The sequence below is a fragment of the Hippoglossus stenolepis genome, chromosome 12, assembly GCF_022539355.2.
Source record: "Hippoglossus stenolepis isolate QCI-W04-F060 chromosome 12, HSTE1.2, whole genome shotgun sequence".
Lineage (NCBI taxonomy): Eukaryota > Metazoa > Chordata > Actinopteri > Pleuronectiformes > Pleuronectidae > Hippoglossus > Hippoglossus stenolepis.
In genome coordinates this window covers 13,971,186-13,986,631 of record NC_061494.1, presented here as the reverse complement: position 1 = coordinate 13,986,631, position 15,446 = coordinate 13,971,186, and the positions used below count along the sequence as shown (strand labels likewise).

Sequence of the window (15,446 nt, the reverse complement as noted above, 5' to 3'; positions counted from 1 at the left end):
CAGCGTTTCAAACCTTGAGTCGTTTTTAAACGTCGTATGGATATAGTCTCAGGGGAGCTTGGTGGAGGTATGCACTCTATCGATTGCCATTCTAGCATTGCATAAATAATTTAACTCGATTTACTACCTTTGTTGGGGGTTTCGCTTTTCACTTTCCCAGGAGTGAGAGGAGTCAGCCCGAGCTTCTTGCTCATTTTCTCTGCTTGGGACTTCAATCGAGCTTCTTGTCTTATCTTACGGGCTGATTTCACTGGTTCGGCCAGTAGACGCACCTGATAAATACAAAAATAACAAAAGTCAATGATTTAAAACATGATCGACATTCTTGTTTTTCTTCTGCATTTCTCTGCAACAGAGAAAAACAACATAACAAATAGCCACAGCTGCTTTTCTGTTCCCTCACCTCTCGGGGAAAGGAAGACAGAACTTGCAGAGCACCACTTTGGACTTTGGCCCACTGGCCATAAGCCTGACCGAACTCATCCCTGTCAGAGATCTTGTAGAGTGGCAGAACATGGAGCTGCTCATCTTCTGGTATGCTACGCACTGCACGGTTATCTTCCCTGGTTAAAGTGCAAACCTGAAAAAAAGACACAGACAAAGGGAAAGTTGTTCAAGCAAACAGAAGGCCGCCTTCAATCAATAAATCAAAGAGACTGAACCTAAACTAGAAGCAATGACCTTTGAAATTGGTGGGGGATGCGTTTAAACAAGAAGTAGACCACATGGTGTCACATTCATCACTGGCTTACCACAGTGCTGCCGTTATTCATGTTGTGAGTGTCCTTGTGAGCATGAGCGCAGAAATCCACACAGGCAGTGACTCCGGAAAACGGACGTCCCTTCCTCATTCCCAGCCGGCATCCGTCCCCTGACTCCTCGAGTTCCACCTGTGACAAGTAAAAGGACAAACACTTGAACAGAACTCATGAGAAGAACTAAGTAAAGCTTCATCTGACAAAAAATGTCAGTCAGAGGAAATTCTATTTGAATTCTATTAACACTAGCCTAAGAAAGCAGAGGTAAGGGTGGCTGTTTAATGCTTCATACCTGGTTTTGGAAGGCCTCAGGAGCCAGTCTTTTGTAGAGAGGTGCCAGGTCGGTGGCGAGACTCTGGAGGTTGTTCTCTATTTTCTCCTCCTAGAATTAAAAGATGGATTTTAGAGTTTTGGGGTGGAGAATAGTTGATTTTATAGACTGTGATCCAACAAATGCAACAAGGAACATATTTGTCAATACAATATACAATGTCTCATACAGTGTAAAAGCTAGAAACTGGCCTAATATCTTCAAAACATAAGAGCAATGAGCAAATGCACTGATTTTGGAAAAAACATAATTTGATTGATTGCCACTGAGCATTTCTGCACGCTGACCCCCCTCACCTCTTCTTTGCAGTCTCCGAGCAGTCGAAACTTGCGTGGCACTTTGCTGCGGGCAAATTTACAGCCGTTGAAATACATACTCCAGGAGCAGCCAAAGGAAAACGACGCTCCACACGTGTCTGGGTCCAGACCCTGGCATGCACAAGTCCGACTGTGGAGATGAAGAGGAGGGAGGAAGATAAAGAAAGCGAACAAGGCTAAGGGAAGAGGTAACTTCACTGCAAAACAAGAATTGCTCACTCTTCATTTAGGGCGCAGCGACGGCTGGTGGGGGAGCCGTGTTTAAAAAGCGAGTCCGTGAGGTCCCGGTAGAGGTGGTCCGCCACCGGCCGGGGGACTCCCTCCCAAGCCAGGATGAGGATCACCAACACGGCAGCGTCACAGAAGTGCCCGGGCCTCTTGCGGACCAAACACAGCAGCTTCTCCTCCTCACTGCCACGTCTGATCACCTGTCGGAAACACACATACACACAGAGCATGAGCAGGTTATAAAAGATGAATGACAGCACTGTATGAATATACTTGTTTTACAAATACAGTAAAACAAGCATTTGTCAAAATAATATCATAAAAGTATTGATCCCTTTGACCTGCCAAACCACGAGATAGGGTTTTAAGACAATCATTAACAGTTAAAGTAAATGTTAAGGTGAAGACCTTGACATCTATGTTGAGGTGTGATGTTGGAAATCAGTATATTGGAGTTATGATAACATTGTCGAGGGGCAGGTAAGAGTTTACTGTGGTTGGAATAAGGGTGAGAATCAGAGTTCTGCGCTTAAATATAATATGGTGGGATCAACAACATATAGAACAATATATACATTTTGGATTCTAGCACAAAGAGCAGCCACATACCCATTTAGCGATTGGACACCCCTGGGTGCTCTTTCCTTCTTTCCCAGTATAAGAAACAACTTCCACCCTCACTGCATTTCCTTTGGCGCCGTACCTGTGACAACACACACAAGACACAGCATTAATTTGTGCCACTGACACGGAGAACACATCACCGACAACACAAATCTTACAGTTTTTCATTCTACACATACCTAATGGCAACACACATCCTGGTGCATTAACAAATGAGCAATCCTGTATTTTATATTCCCTTATGTAGCATTTATCAGCAGGAAATACTCACAAATATGTGGTTTACAACACACTATAATGTAATTTTAATGTTTAATGTATTTAGCAACAACAGTAAAACGTCCAGCTTCCCTCTTATGTGGAGGCTTTAAATAGATTATTAAAAACAAAATAGTAAAACACAGTTGTTGTAATTATATAAAGTTGATTTGAAAGCTGATTACAACTACACTGTAGTGTGTAAGTGTGTTGTAAACCATGTATTAAATGTTTATGTATGTGCTAAATGGGTGAACTTAATGTAAACTGTTACTAACTGAGCCAACATTTGTGCCCAAAACAGATATTAATAAAATGCACAAACTGTAGTGGTGTAATAAGTGCTTAACATGCACCACAGCACAGCATAGTAGCCAACGCTGTCCCGTACAGTATAAATGCGTAAATGGCAAACCATTAACTGCAGAATGGAATTGTTCCGTTAAGAGCGGCTGTCAGAGGGACTGTGATGGTCCTCCAGTTGTTTTAAACAGGCTGTCATCTCGGGTTTATGGGCCCCTCGTCTCAGCTCGAGGGGTTTCCTGTTTCAACATGCTGTGTGTGTGTGTGTGTGTGAGTGTGTGTGAGTGTTCATGCGTGTAGCTGAGACAGTGTGTGTGCACGTGTTGAGCTAGCTCAGCAATGCCTCCTTTTAATGACAGACTCTCGGGCTGTGACCCACCCCATTCCACCAAGCCTGTGGTTGACTAGCAGGCTCTCATGTTTGGTAGTAAACACACATACTCAGTGAAAATACAGTGGTAGTAGTCACTCTACCTGTTCTCCATCAGTTCTCTCACTGCAGCAACACTAGGTCCTGCCCCAAGGTGAGTGTAGTAAGGGCCTTCCTCCTTTTCAATGATTTGGTCTGTGGAAAAAACAAAAAGATTTATTAGATATAGGGTTTATGACAAATAGCACAATGACCAAAATGATTACACATATTTCTTTTATAACTAAGTCAGATTATTGTAAATTTTGGCAGTAAATGTAGCTTTAAAGTCCACATTTCAAGACCAAATAGATCATAACAAGTTAACAAGGCTACACAAATATGGCAGAGAATTGCGACCTCCTTTTGCATGAATTGGCCCTTGAATTAGGACACAGCTAGTGTGTGTTTGTGTGTGTGTGTGTGTGTGTGTGTGTGTGTGTGTGTGTGTGTGTGTGTGTGTGTGTGTGTGTGTGTGTGTGTGTGTGTGTGTATGCGTTTGTGTGTGTATGATTCCATCACAAAGACAAAAATGGAAAATGAAAGTCAGTTTGAGGTCGTATATAAAAGCTGATTTAGTCACTATGTGGCCTACATCCAGTGTGCAACCAGTGCAGATGAGTCCTGCACCAGGTTGGGTACCTGCATAAAAGTTGTGTAATGCATTAAAAAGAAATTCAAAGAAATTCACAGGTACAGGCACAGGTAAAACTGAACCAAAGTTCAAATGTTTGTGCAGTACTTTTATATATCTAAATCAGCTTATGAAGCCTAGTCAGCCACAAGGATTTATTTTATTGTGAAAGCCTACAAAGCCCACAATGACACCACCTCTGTCATAGCAAACTATTGGGTAGAATGAATAGCATAAGGATAAAGTCTGGCTTTGGTGCTTGTAAAAAGTGCCAAATATTAGCTTTTGATAGCCACAAGCCGTCATCATTGAGGAAACACACTGACAGCTGCAGGAGCACAGGTGCTGCAACAATTGACTTGTAATTTTCAAAAAGACAAAAATAAACCTCTAAAACAGGAGGACAAAAAGGCCATAAGCTTTTTGATGTGAGTGAGTGTGTATGTAACATGTGTGTTTAAGCACAGGTGATGGTTAGCGTCGTGGGTCATATGGTTATGGGCCCGGATGAGACCAGATTTGATCTGCTTTCACATGTAAAAACTTAGGGAGTCAACTCACCCATGCATTGACAGGATGGAAGATCAGCCAGTTTTTTGGAAGGTGTATTGAGCAGGTTCTTGATCGGGGTATCCATAAAACTCACTGGAGACTCCAGGAAGCTGTTGATGCTGTTCTTGGATGGAGTCGACTCTGCAGAGTGGCCCAGATCAGCTTCAGTAGACGTGGACAGGACAGTGACAGGTCCTGACCTCTCCAGCTTGTAGTAGCCCTGCTGGCTTGGAGGAGGCGACTGCGGCGCCCCTGAGAAGCCATTAACCAGACCATGGTGCCCAGTGCTGTGGCTGAGGAAAGCGTTATTGGCTGGGCTGTTGTTAGGATGAGCACCGTGCTGCAGCCCACCACAGGGCTGCGCTACCTGAGATAACAAATGCCTTTCGCACTCCGGTCCTGCAGCGTGACCATTGCATGGATGATGTTGGGGGAATGACCCATTTGAGTAGGACCACGGCTGGTTTTCTTGAACACTAGTGTGAATGATCCTTGTGAGATTACTGTAGCTCGGGGTCTGTGGCCCTATGAGGGCTGTACTGTGTGGGTTACTGTGATGGATGAGTTGCCTCCTTTCCTCTTGAGCCTCAGCCAAGTATCTCTTCAGGTCAATTTGAGCCTGAGGCAGAAACAGGTTTCTCTTATGGTGAAGGCCTAATTTCCCCTGTGGCAGAATCTTCTGGCCTCTGCTCCTCTGGGGCGTCTCTCCGTTTGCCATGCGTTTTGAGAGGGGGGTCCTGCGACTGACTCCCTCATTTTGTCCGTCAGCTACTTTCTTCTTTCTGGGTTTGGCGGGTGTAGCCCTTGGTTTTTTTATGGGGGTCTTTTTCTGAGTGGGGGTCATCTGGGAGTTGTAGTTGTATTTGATTGCTGACACAGGTGTTCCTTTCGGGGGGTTGTTCTCTGACCGCTGGCTGTGTCGGGCCTGGATGATGAAAGCCAGGTCTGCCAGCTGAGCTGCCACCTCCTCTTCATCTCTGTTTCTACCTGCTTTACTAACCCTGTCTCTGTCCTCCCCAAACAAGCGCTCGCGCTCTTTACTAAACTTCATCTCACAGGGATCTTTATAGCTACATTCAGACTTGATGATGTGAGCACCAAAACGCTGCTCTGTCCTCCCGCTGGGCGCTTTATCACTGTCTGAGCTGGCCTCTAAAAGATCCTGCAGAGACAGCTTTGAGTAAGAGTTGGTCCCCCAAGAGCACTGGATGACATTCCCTTGTCTGGCCACTGGGGGGCGGATGACTGACGTCTGGTGTAGTGGTGAGCTTATGACCGAGACTTTGTTGTAGTGGATAGCCCCAGTGGGTTTGGCTTCTTGCGAGGTTGTATTTGTACAAGGGGTTGAAAACGGGGCAACAGTAGAAATGGGATGTTCACACTTACTTTCAGTTTTAATGGACCTTAGGGTGCTGTCAGGTATAGCTGCCAGTTGAGTCAAGGCCTCAATAGCAATTGCCTGATCAAAACTTAGATTTTTCCTCTCTGCCAAAGACTGCACACTCGGTAGCAAGACACTAGAAGAAGGTTCACTTTTCATAGGTTGTGGAGTCCTTTGCAGGTTAACAGGAGTGCTTTTCTGACACAAGTCGTTCTTCAAGTCCTCTGGCTCCTTTTTGACAAAGTGCAAGTCTGGTGGCTCTGTTTTGATGGTGCGAAGAATGGAAGAACGCGAACAGAAGAGTTTCTCCTCCAGTCCCTTCCTCTCTGTTACAGACAGACACACCACAGCCGCCAGTGTGGACAGCGGGTCTTCACAGACCTCTTCTTCATCCCTCAGCTGCGTGGTGGCCTGTTCAGTGATCCACATCCATGGCTCATTCAGCTTGATCTTCTTTAGCGGAACTGACATGTCATCTGGAGGCATCTTGGGTCCGTTTTCAGAGCAGTCCTTAGGAATTGAGGCTATTATAGTCCTTTGAGCCTCTGATGCCATTATAGTTCTTTTAAATGCAGGCTTCAGATCAGAGTTTGACCCAGTGGTCATATTAGCACCGTTAGGTATAGACAGGTTCTCAGCAGAACCATTCTGAAAAGTCACAGAAGAGCATACGTGTTGGTGAAGTGCAAAGCTGGGCAGCTCCACCCCGGGCTCTTGTTTAATAAGTGCCGGACGTCCAAATTGGTCCGAGGCCAGGTTGTGGGTGAGCAGGTGGTTGACGGGTGGAGATTGTGTATGAGGTATGTGGCCTTCTTCCCCCTCATCCTCCTCTGCTGCCGTGTGGGTATCATCCATCTGTGCTGTGCCTTTGCCATTTAACGACCCACTTTCTGGAACCACCTGAGACGGAGAGACAGAAAGAGAAACAAGAAGAGAGAAGTGACTCAACAAGCTTTGGCAGTATACAGCTTCTTCAGCTTGTTCTAAGCAGTCACGGCACACAGCACAACAGATTGCCTCCCAGCATGGCTTGAGCATCTGCCGCAGCCACTGCCGAGGCTGTGGAAAATATTATGACATGTGAAAACAAAGAATCTGCTTTCTATAAATCTTGCAGAAACTGATCTCTAAACAGAGCTAATAAAATAAATACAGTGTTAGTTTGGTCAAGGCTTCAATAAGGAGCATATTACTGCCTGTGCTGTGGAGCGTTGAGAGCCACAGACCCACAGGTAGCCGAGAGCAAGTAAACATTTGGAGTCATGCACAGTTCAATATTGCGTCACTGCCGGTGGGTCACTGAGGGCATATGTGCAACGTGCATATACATGTTGTGTTTGTGCTGGTTTTGTAGGTGTGTTCCTTGGCATACGTGTGTGTGCATGCAAGCACATGTGATTATTCACACAGCTGCCTCAGTGATTAACCTACTAGGGTTCTTATCCACTCAGAGCTGCGCTACAGCATTGCCTGACCTTTAGGCTAATACGGATTCTGGCTGTCAGTCGAGCTACGACCATCCAACGGTCCTCATGACTAGTGACATAGTGATAGAACCCCATCACCCCATCAGTGACACACTCCTTGATGATTTAAAGTGCTGACAATTAATAAATATTAATATTGGCTGACATGATAGTGTCCAAATCATTCAGCCCTACTGACAATCATAGCCATTAGTCATTAGGGTAAAAACAGAAGTGAAGGACGTTTGATCAAGACAAAGTCTTTTTGCAGTTCACATGTTATCTTAGAAACTAAAGGGGCACTTAAGGACAGCTATTCTGATAAAAATAAAAAATCATAGGAAATCATATGATCAACTGGAGTCAAGTCAAGCTGTTTCTTATTTTAGGATTTAACCCCCACGTCATAATCACAACTAAAGCCTTCAACAGTGGACTTGTCAAAAACGTTTCAGTGAAACAAACATAAAGCAGAATCACCAACTCATGTGTGATGAGGACTCTGATTGAATTATATAAAAGGTATTTAATAATTTTTTTATCCTGATGGAAACAAAACAGTCAAATTTCTTGTACGTGTTAACATGCTTGGACAACAAAGCTGATTCTGATAAGTCACAATGAATAGTCAATGCTTCAAATATAGATGTTGCAGCAAAGAAGCTACAACCTCGAATACATGGATGATACACAGAAATCTTCCACCTGGCAGCACAGTAGATGAACACAGTCAACACAGTTTCAAGGTGGGCACCAAAGATTAGTGTCAGCAAAATATGATGATGGTGAATATGATCCCAATCTGTTCTTCATTTATGGTGTTGAATATCGGACAGAAAAGTGTTTGTGCTGAACATTATGGTGTGATGTTGTTGATCTTTTGGATATAAGATGTCATTACTTTACCCTTGAGATGTTTGTGTGAATTTTTGTCATAATCAAGGAGATAATGTTTGTTCTTTTTATTTTCTTTAACATTGTGAGATATGGCATTTCTGAATAAATAAAGCAAAAATCAGGCATGTGTATAGTGCTAATATCTATGAATGGGTGAAATAAGTTGCAGATCCAAATGTATCCAATCTTAATACATATGGAATATAATGCTAAAGTGGCCAATCAGCCTTGGCAGAGGTATGCGCTCTCAGAGTACCCCCTTTTCTTTCCCTGGTGTTGCGGAGCTGTTGCGTTCACAGGACAGTCACATCACGTCTGTTCAGACTTGAGGTCAAAACTGAAGGAATATCCTCAAAGTGTTGCTGAGAAATCGAGCTCACCACAGATATAAGTACCTATGGATGGACAACCGGAAAACATAACGCCTCCCCCATGGCAATAAAGCACAGCGCTTTGTGCCAGGACTCAGCTGACAAAAGGATCTCAAACTTGTTTGCACGACCTGCAGGACATGTGTGCATTAATGTGAGCTGTGTGTACTGTATGTTTATGACTGAGACTGCATGTGTGTGTCTGAGAGGCAACCAATTTTTCCCTCTAATGAACAAACGTGACCGTAGGGGAGCTGGAGATACATTCTTTATCGCTGTTTACCTTACATAAGCATTCATTAAACTCCATCACTGACACTGTGTTAATGCACTGTACAGCAGGAGATGTGGACTTCACAGATCAAGAGCAGCAACAGCACTTCATTATAAACCAGACTCCAGTGAAGCCACAGACCAAACAGACAAACACTGGAGTTTATCAGTAACATGTGCTCTGGTCACTTTGTTCTCTCTGTTTCCATCAGACATGAACTAACTTACACTGGAATAATAACACTAAACTGTTTTAACTGACTGAAGAAAAGTATCTTTTACAGCAGCAGAACAGTAGCTTTTATCCAAAGTGTCTCTAATTTACCAATGCACACAGACATGGCAGCAGAGTGCACATGCAAGGCAGAGGCCAAACCTTTGGGAGCAAGGACACCTGTGAAACTGAACCATGAACCCTGCAGCTACTGACAGGGCTCCTCTGCCTCCTGAGCCAGAGCTGGACGTGTATTACTGTGATATAATAAATTAAAACTACAAAGTCACATTGCTGCTAAACAATACATCAACCTGACCAACTCAGTTCTGTGAGTTCTCAGACAAAATATTTTTGAATTTCAAGCAGTAGAGCAGTGCCCGTTATAAACATGGCTGTTTGGAATGGGCTGTTTGCTTTGCCTGTGGTAACGATCCAGAGCTACTTCAGATATAGCCAATGTTTTTCACAAGACGAAAACTGAAATAGCTTTTCTACTGTTCACGTGTGTGGCTTATATACAAGTATTTACTTATTTTTTCATACGTTGTATGTTGGCTATTTCAGAGATCTTCAGACCCATATTTACAACTTTTCAAAATAAAAGCTCTGTAATTAAGCTCAATATGAAGCATTGCAGCGACAAAACACACGTTGTGCTTTGTGCCTAATCGCACAAAATTTGACAATGCACTACTATGGGATGGGTCCTTAACAATACACATGCCAGGTGTGAAGCCGATAAGATGAGCGGTTCTTAAGACAGACAGACGGGGATTTCTGGAATTAGTAGATAGATGTGTAGTAGATCGCATGCAAAGAGAAATGAATCGAGGCCTGTGAAGCAGAGGAATAAACTCTGGTCTCTGTGAGTAAAAAAAGCTACTGAAAAATAAGAGGTAAAGTAGTGCAGAGCAAAAAAGCACTTAACTGAATTAGGAAAATAAAAGGTGTCAAAGGCAGCGCTGAGTTCTAAGAGGATTAATACCGAACAATCTCCTGACTCTAGATCCCAGACTGTATAATATAAGGAGATTTAACACCCAACAAGAAGCTGCAGTGTAAATTCAGTGAATACAAATGTAGAGACAAAAAAGTGAGCAGAAAGCGATGTTTCATAGGAAAGGAAAGAGAATAAAAAAGCAATATGTTGTTAAACTGATTAAAGCCAGAGGAAAAAAAGTGTATTTTTGCCTCCTGCAAGAGATACATAGCTTAAAATGTCATTTACCTACAGTGTAGCTGTTTTAAAGTTATTTGAAAATGACACCACATTGTGTATGTTTTTGGCCTGTTATTCACAGGAATGCACGGCACACTGTTGAGAAGAAGATTATTAAAAAGCAGAAGGGAGTATTTTTGGTCTAAGTTCAGCTCTTGTTTGGCAATGCAAGTGAGAGTTGCAGTGACCACAGAGCTGTTCATGATAAATAAAATGATTACTACTTTAAGGTTCTTTTCACTGATCTGATTTCTCTCTGATCCATCGCTCGTTCTCCCCACTCCACTGTCTATCCATGACTGCCAGGACAGAGCCTTACTACTAGAAACACATTGCTGATGCAACAGATATCTGAAGCTCAGACTGAAGCAATACTGGGGTTACCAATGCAACCAGGCATCAAGATACCTGCTTTGCAAAACACGTGGAAATGAGGCAGAGAGATAAAGAGGGAATAAGTTGGGGAGCAGAGAGAGGGGGGGGGGGAGGAGAGGCAGTGTGTCTGTCACAATAAACTGCTTTCAGTGACAAAGCGCCACTGGCCGCCTTCCAGCACTGCACCAGACACACGCGTGTCTCTATGCATGCGTACGCGTGTGACTGACTGCGCATCCTTTCAAGTGTTCATGATCTGAGGCTGACGTCAAAACGCAGCCCCTCTTTGAATGCATTTCGTTTAATCTTGTGGCAGCAAAAAGCCTAATGCAGAATGTAAATGCAAAGTCATGTGCTCTCATTTAGTCCCCGGGTCTCTGGGGGGAGAGGACGCTGGGCCTGTGATGTGTTAGGGCTGTGTCTTTGTGTTTGTGCGCGCTGTGTCTGCCTCAGGGCGTCTCGAGTCACTCACGCTTGCACCATGGCGTTTTTAAAATGCAAACGCTGTCCTTTGCTTTTGTGCAAGTCAAACACGTGCTCGTCTGTAGCGCCCATCAAAGCTTTGAAAGAAATCAAACAAAACATATGCTTGAAAGTGTAGCTAAGCGTTCAGAGACCTGCCATGGCAACAGAAGTGTGACCGTCACTTGAATCTTAACAACCTTCTCTCAGGAGATAAATCTCCGGGGAGGTTTGAAGAAGTGTGTATCCCCTCTCAAAGCAAACACACGCTCGTATTCAGTAAATAAAAACATCTGCACACGCAGTGTGTGCAAGGACTGATAATAGAGAGACCCCCATATTCATGCGCAACCTTTATCTGCGTCTCCTCAGAGTGAAACACTGAAGAGGCACATGCTTCCTTCCTGTGAGTAGTGAGTAGTGGTTTATATCTGTTTCTCTCAACACGTGAACATTTCCTTCATTCATTCAGAGAGCGTTTCCTGTGTGCATCGCGCTCAACGTAACGCACAGTAGTCAACAACACAAAACCTACTCAACAGTGTTCACCCAACAAACTTGAAGGAGCTGGCTCACGAATTAGAGCTTAGTCAACTATAAAATTACACAGATAAAGACTGCATCAGTACCAGCGGGAACTTCTCTACACAAACTGCACAATAACAATAACACCTTCACTACTGCAGCCAAACAAGTAAAGCCGGCTAAATTACAAGTTACGACCCGAGGCTTACGCGCGCTCCACTTCTCTGTGAGGCAGAAAACAGCAGGTGTATAAATATGGCTGTCCAAAACACTGCAAGGACGAAAAGGGGGCGCGAAGGGGCTCTTCACACAACACAACAGCCAAGAAAGGATCAGCGACGGGAAAATGGAAGAGGGATGTCTGTTACCGTGGAAACTGACTGACCTCTTTGTTGATGATTTTGTTGTCACATCCTCTAATCCCACCTGGAAAAGACAAGCCAAACACACACAGAAGCCACAAACACACACAGAAGCCCAGATCCTCAGTGGTTCAGTAGTAACTATAACAACACCAGCCTCCAAATGAAGCGCTCCAATCAGCTAAATCCAGGGTGGTAGTGAAAGAGAGAGAGAGAGAGAGAGAGAGAGAGAGAGAGAGAGAGAGAGAGAGAGAGAGACAGACAACAGATGATAACCTCGAGATGAGCTCCGCTAAAGCTGACCCATCTGCAGCGAGACAAAAGACCCCAGGGTGAATGCTCCGGCTGCTATTACCTTGTCTGTCCTCAGAGGAAGCCCCCCCCTCCACCTCTGGTTTAGGGCAGTATATCCCTAAAAGGTGCTGGTGGCCATCTTGCTGTGGCTTCCTTTAGCCTCAAAAGAAAACGCTGGCTACAGTAGCCGTGTGCAGGACAAGATCCTGGGTGTCATGACTAGGGCGACTGTGAGCCGCTGTAGCAAAGTGCTGCTACAGCAGACGTGCATACACACACACACACATATAGACCCACATACACACACACACATACGGGATGCCTTTTGCAGACGCAGACAGAGCCTCATCAGCCAATGGCGTGAGGACCTTAGCGGCTTGTAAATTATCTTCCATGCCTAGACTCTCCTAAACAAAGGATCCCCTATGTGGGCTTTTTACTCCAGCCCTATGCACATGGACAGGAGGCAAGCTGTGGAGCGGATACTGCACACTTGCTGGATCGGGATCAGAGGAAAACAAATCCGTCACCGCTGAGATATTAACCCCTGAAGCTGCTCACCAGCACATATTCTGAGCTCTTGGAGATTTTCACTGAAAACTATACATACACAACTGACACAAACTGATTAAATGCCATAAAAATCTCCTTAAATGCTTTTTTTCACATATTAATATCAACGTAAAATCCCATATCTTTGGGTTTTAGACTGCTGTTCAGACATATAAACAAAAAAACATAACTTTTTACACATCTATTTTTACAAAAAAACAATCCATCAGCTAATAAAAAATACAACAGATTAATAAATATTATAAATTAATTTTAAAGCCATGAGTAAAACACTTACTCTGTTAAAGCAGAGGCCAACACATCACATGACAATGACACTAGCCAGTTTGCAGATGTTTGCGAGTGTGTCTCCCCCCCACAGTTGTAAGGCATGTGATCTATTACATTATAAGGAAGCGGTGCACAGTTAGACACAGTATGAAGCGTGTTACATCATGACCCCGCCTCTTAAACAATTACAAACACTGTCATCCGCGTGGCTCCATGATTTTCTGCAACACCCACATGATCGAGCAGGATGGATGGATTCTCACATCACCCATCTCTCGCCTACCCCCCCCCAAAAAAGCCTTTTCGTCTCATTCTAAGCAGAAAAGCTGCGGTTAGAGAGAAAACAAGAAGAGAGAAAGCAATGTTAAGCGAGAGTGAAACACTCCCCCTGTTTTAAAGGCAACCATGTGGCCAAGACGTTGAGGTCACGCCAGGACACGAAAAACATGAAGGCAGCCCAAGCCAGTGCCTGTTCTAGTAACCAACGCCAACCGTGTGTTTGATTGTGGAAGCAGGGAGCGCAGGGCTTAGTGCAGACACAACAATGAAAAACTATAACTGTGTAGTTTGTCCAGCAAGCAAACTTCAGGAGGAAACAAATGGGGAAAAAGCAGGTCATGGTGGGAAGTGCAGTTCATGAGAACAATTTCCTGTATGTCACAATCTCAAAAAGTAACCACAGTGTTTTGAAACACTATGTTGCAGTTTTTTAAAGTATGTCAAAGATTAGTGTTCTTACTCCCATTTTTGCACAACTGTCTTTATCAAACGACTGAGTTCAACAGTCAATTGGTCAGTTAGACACTTCAAGCTTATCTCAGTCAAACTCCTGCACGTGTGGCTTCATACATATGTGCCTTGAACAAATGCCCAGCATTTATGAAGAGTAAAACTGTCTCTCTCTCATTCGTCAGATTGATTTTGTTGAATGGAAAGGTTCAAAGATATCACATCCTTTGCAAAGCAGGTAGGTGAAGATGTAGTTTGCATCTATTAATGCTCATATTCAACGTTAAGTCATTTCCCTGACACATTGTAAAACAAACACAGATGCAATGTGTACATATTTCAACACACTTTTCATATATGAAAGGCAAAGTCCGGAAAATATCCGGACACAATTGTGTGGACATTCTCCGGGCTTTACCAACTTGAGGAGAGGGTTACCTGAGATGTCATAAATGTTTTCAGATTCATTATGGCAGTTAATAGGAAGATATCCTCTTAATGGTAATGACACAGGCAGTCTGACAGGTTTGACGTTTATGGAGGCTACACACTACTGTTAAACAGGTTACACAACCCAAACAATAACCACACACCTTGTGTATACACACCTACCAACCGCTGTCATGTCAACTACGAGTGTGCTGCTGAGGCATTAATAGGGATACCATGTTTAAAGGACTTGGACTACACAACAGCCATATGAAATATATGATATCAATATATAACGAAACATACATAAAACAAATCATTTGCAGTTTACCCTGTAAATCTGATCTGCTCATGCAATCTTTGATTCTATCAAATAAGGTATTAAAATGTGAAAAAATATATTATTCCACAATGTTAAACTACCTTTATCACAATGAAAAAAACCTGCATTACAGAATGAAAATACTGGCTTCACACAAGGCTGAGATGCTCCACACTGCATCTCAGCCTTCAATATTCCTCCTCCTGAAGCCACTCCATTCCTTCATCCGAAAAATACTCCACAACCAACTACCAACAATATTTCACCACACCCTAATTTGCTCTTTAAGTGTCCCATATGTTTTCCCCCTTAAACGAGTTCCCCAGTTCTCGTTAGAAACAAGTAGTCTGAGCATTAATCACCTGAGGCTATACAGTACACAGGCGTGCAGGCAAAGAGGTAAAGAGAGTCACTCTGCAACACAGTCGTAAACTGTCTCTGACACATCTGGAGGCTGACCCACTGGAGACCGGCTCCAGTGATGAAGCGGAGCCAAATATAAATGTTGCCAATAATTGACTTTACTGCCAACGCTAATGAAAAATTGTCCCCCATTTGCATGGTCAAGCTACAGATCTCTGGCGGTTAGTTGGCGGGAGTTACAGCTGTTATTTGTTTTCTAGTAAAGTTGTAACTCTCTACCGCTCATGGTCAGTTAAAGGTAGATGATGATGATCCTGCAAACGTCAAATAAGGAAAAAGCAAGCTGGGGGGGGACTGGTGGGCTGATTTTATTGCCCAATTTATGCTGCTTGCAGATAAATCAATATTAACATTTAATAACAGCCAATAAGCAACAAAGAATATCAGTAATTATAAGCCAAAGATAGGTGTTTCTACTCAGTCCAGTAGGGAGTGCTCTGAATG

General features: G+C 43.6%; 1 protein-coding gene across 2 annotated transcripts in view; it reads right to left on the bottom strand.

Moving 5' to 3' along the window:
* Nucleotides 1–15,446, bottom strand: part of tet1 (tet methylcytosine dioxygenase 1) — a 30,599-nt gene that overhangs the window by 3,736 nt on the left and 11,417 nt on the right. For both annotated transcript variants that reach the window (XM_035172401.2, XM_035172402.2), the window contains exons 3-11: nt 4,424–6,695; nt 3,294–3,384; nt 2,244–2,337; nt 1,626–1,834; nt 1,386–1,536; nt 1,051–1,140; nt 753–890; nt 404–580; nt 128–272 (exon numbers count right to left, since the gene is read on the bottom strand). In XM_035172401.2, the coding sequence (XP_035028292.1) occupies nt 128–272; nt 404–580; nt 753–890; nt 1,051–1,140; nt 1,386–1,536; nt 1,626–1,834; nt 2,244–2,337; nt 3,294–3,384; nt 4,424–6,695 (3,367 nt within the window). The remainder of the gene's footprint in view (nt 1–127; nt 273–403; nt 581–752; nt 891–1,050; nt 1,141–1,385; nt 1,537–1,625; nt 1,835–2,243; nt 2,338–3,293; nt 3,385–4,423; nt 6,696–15,446) is intronic.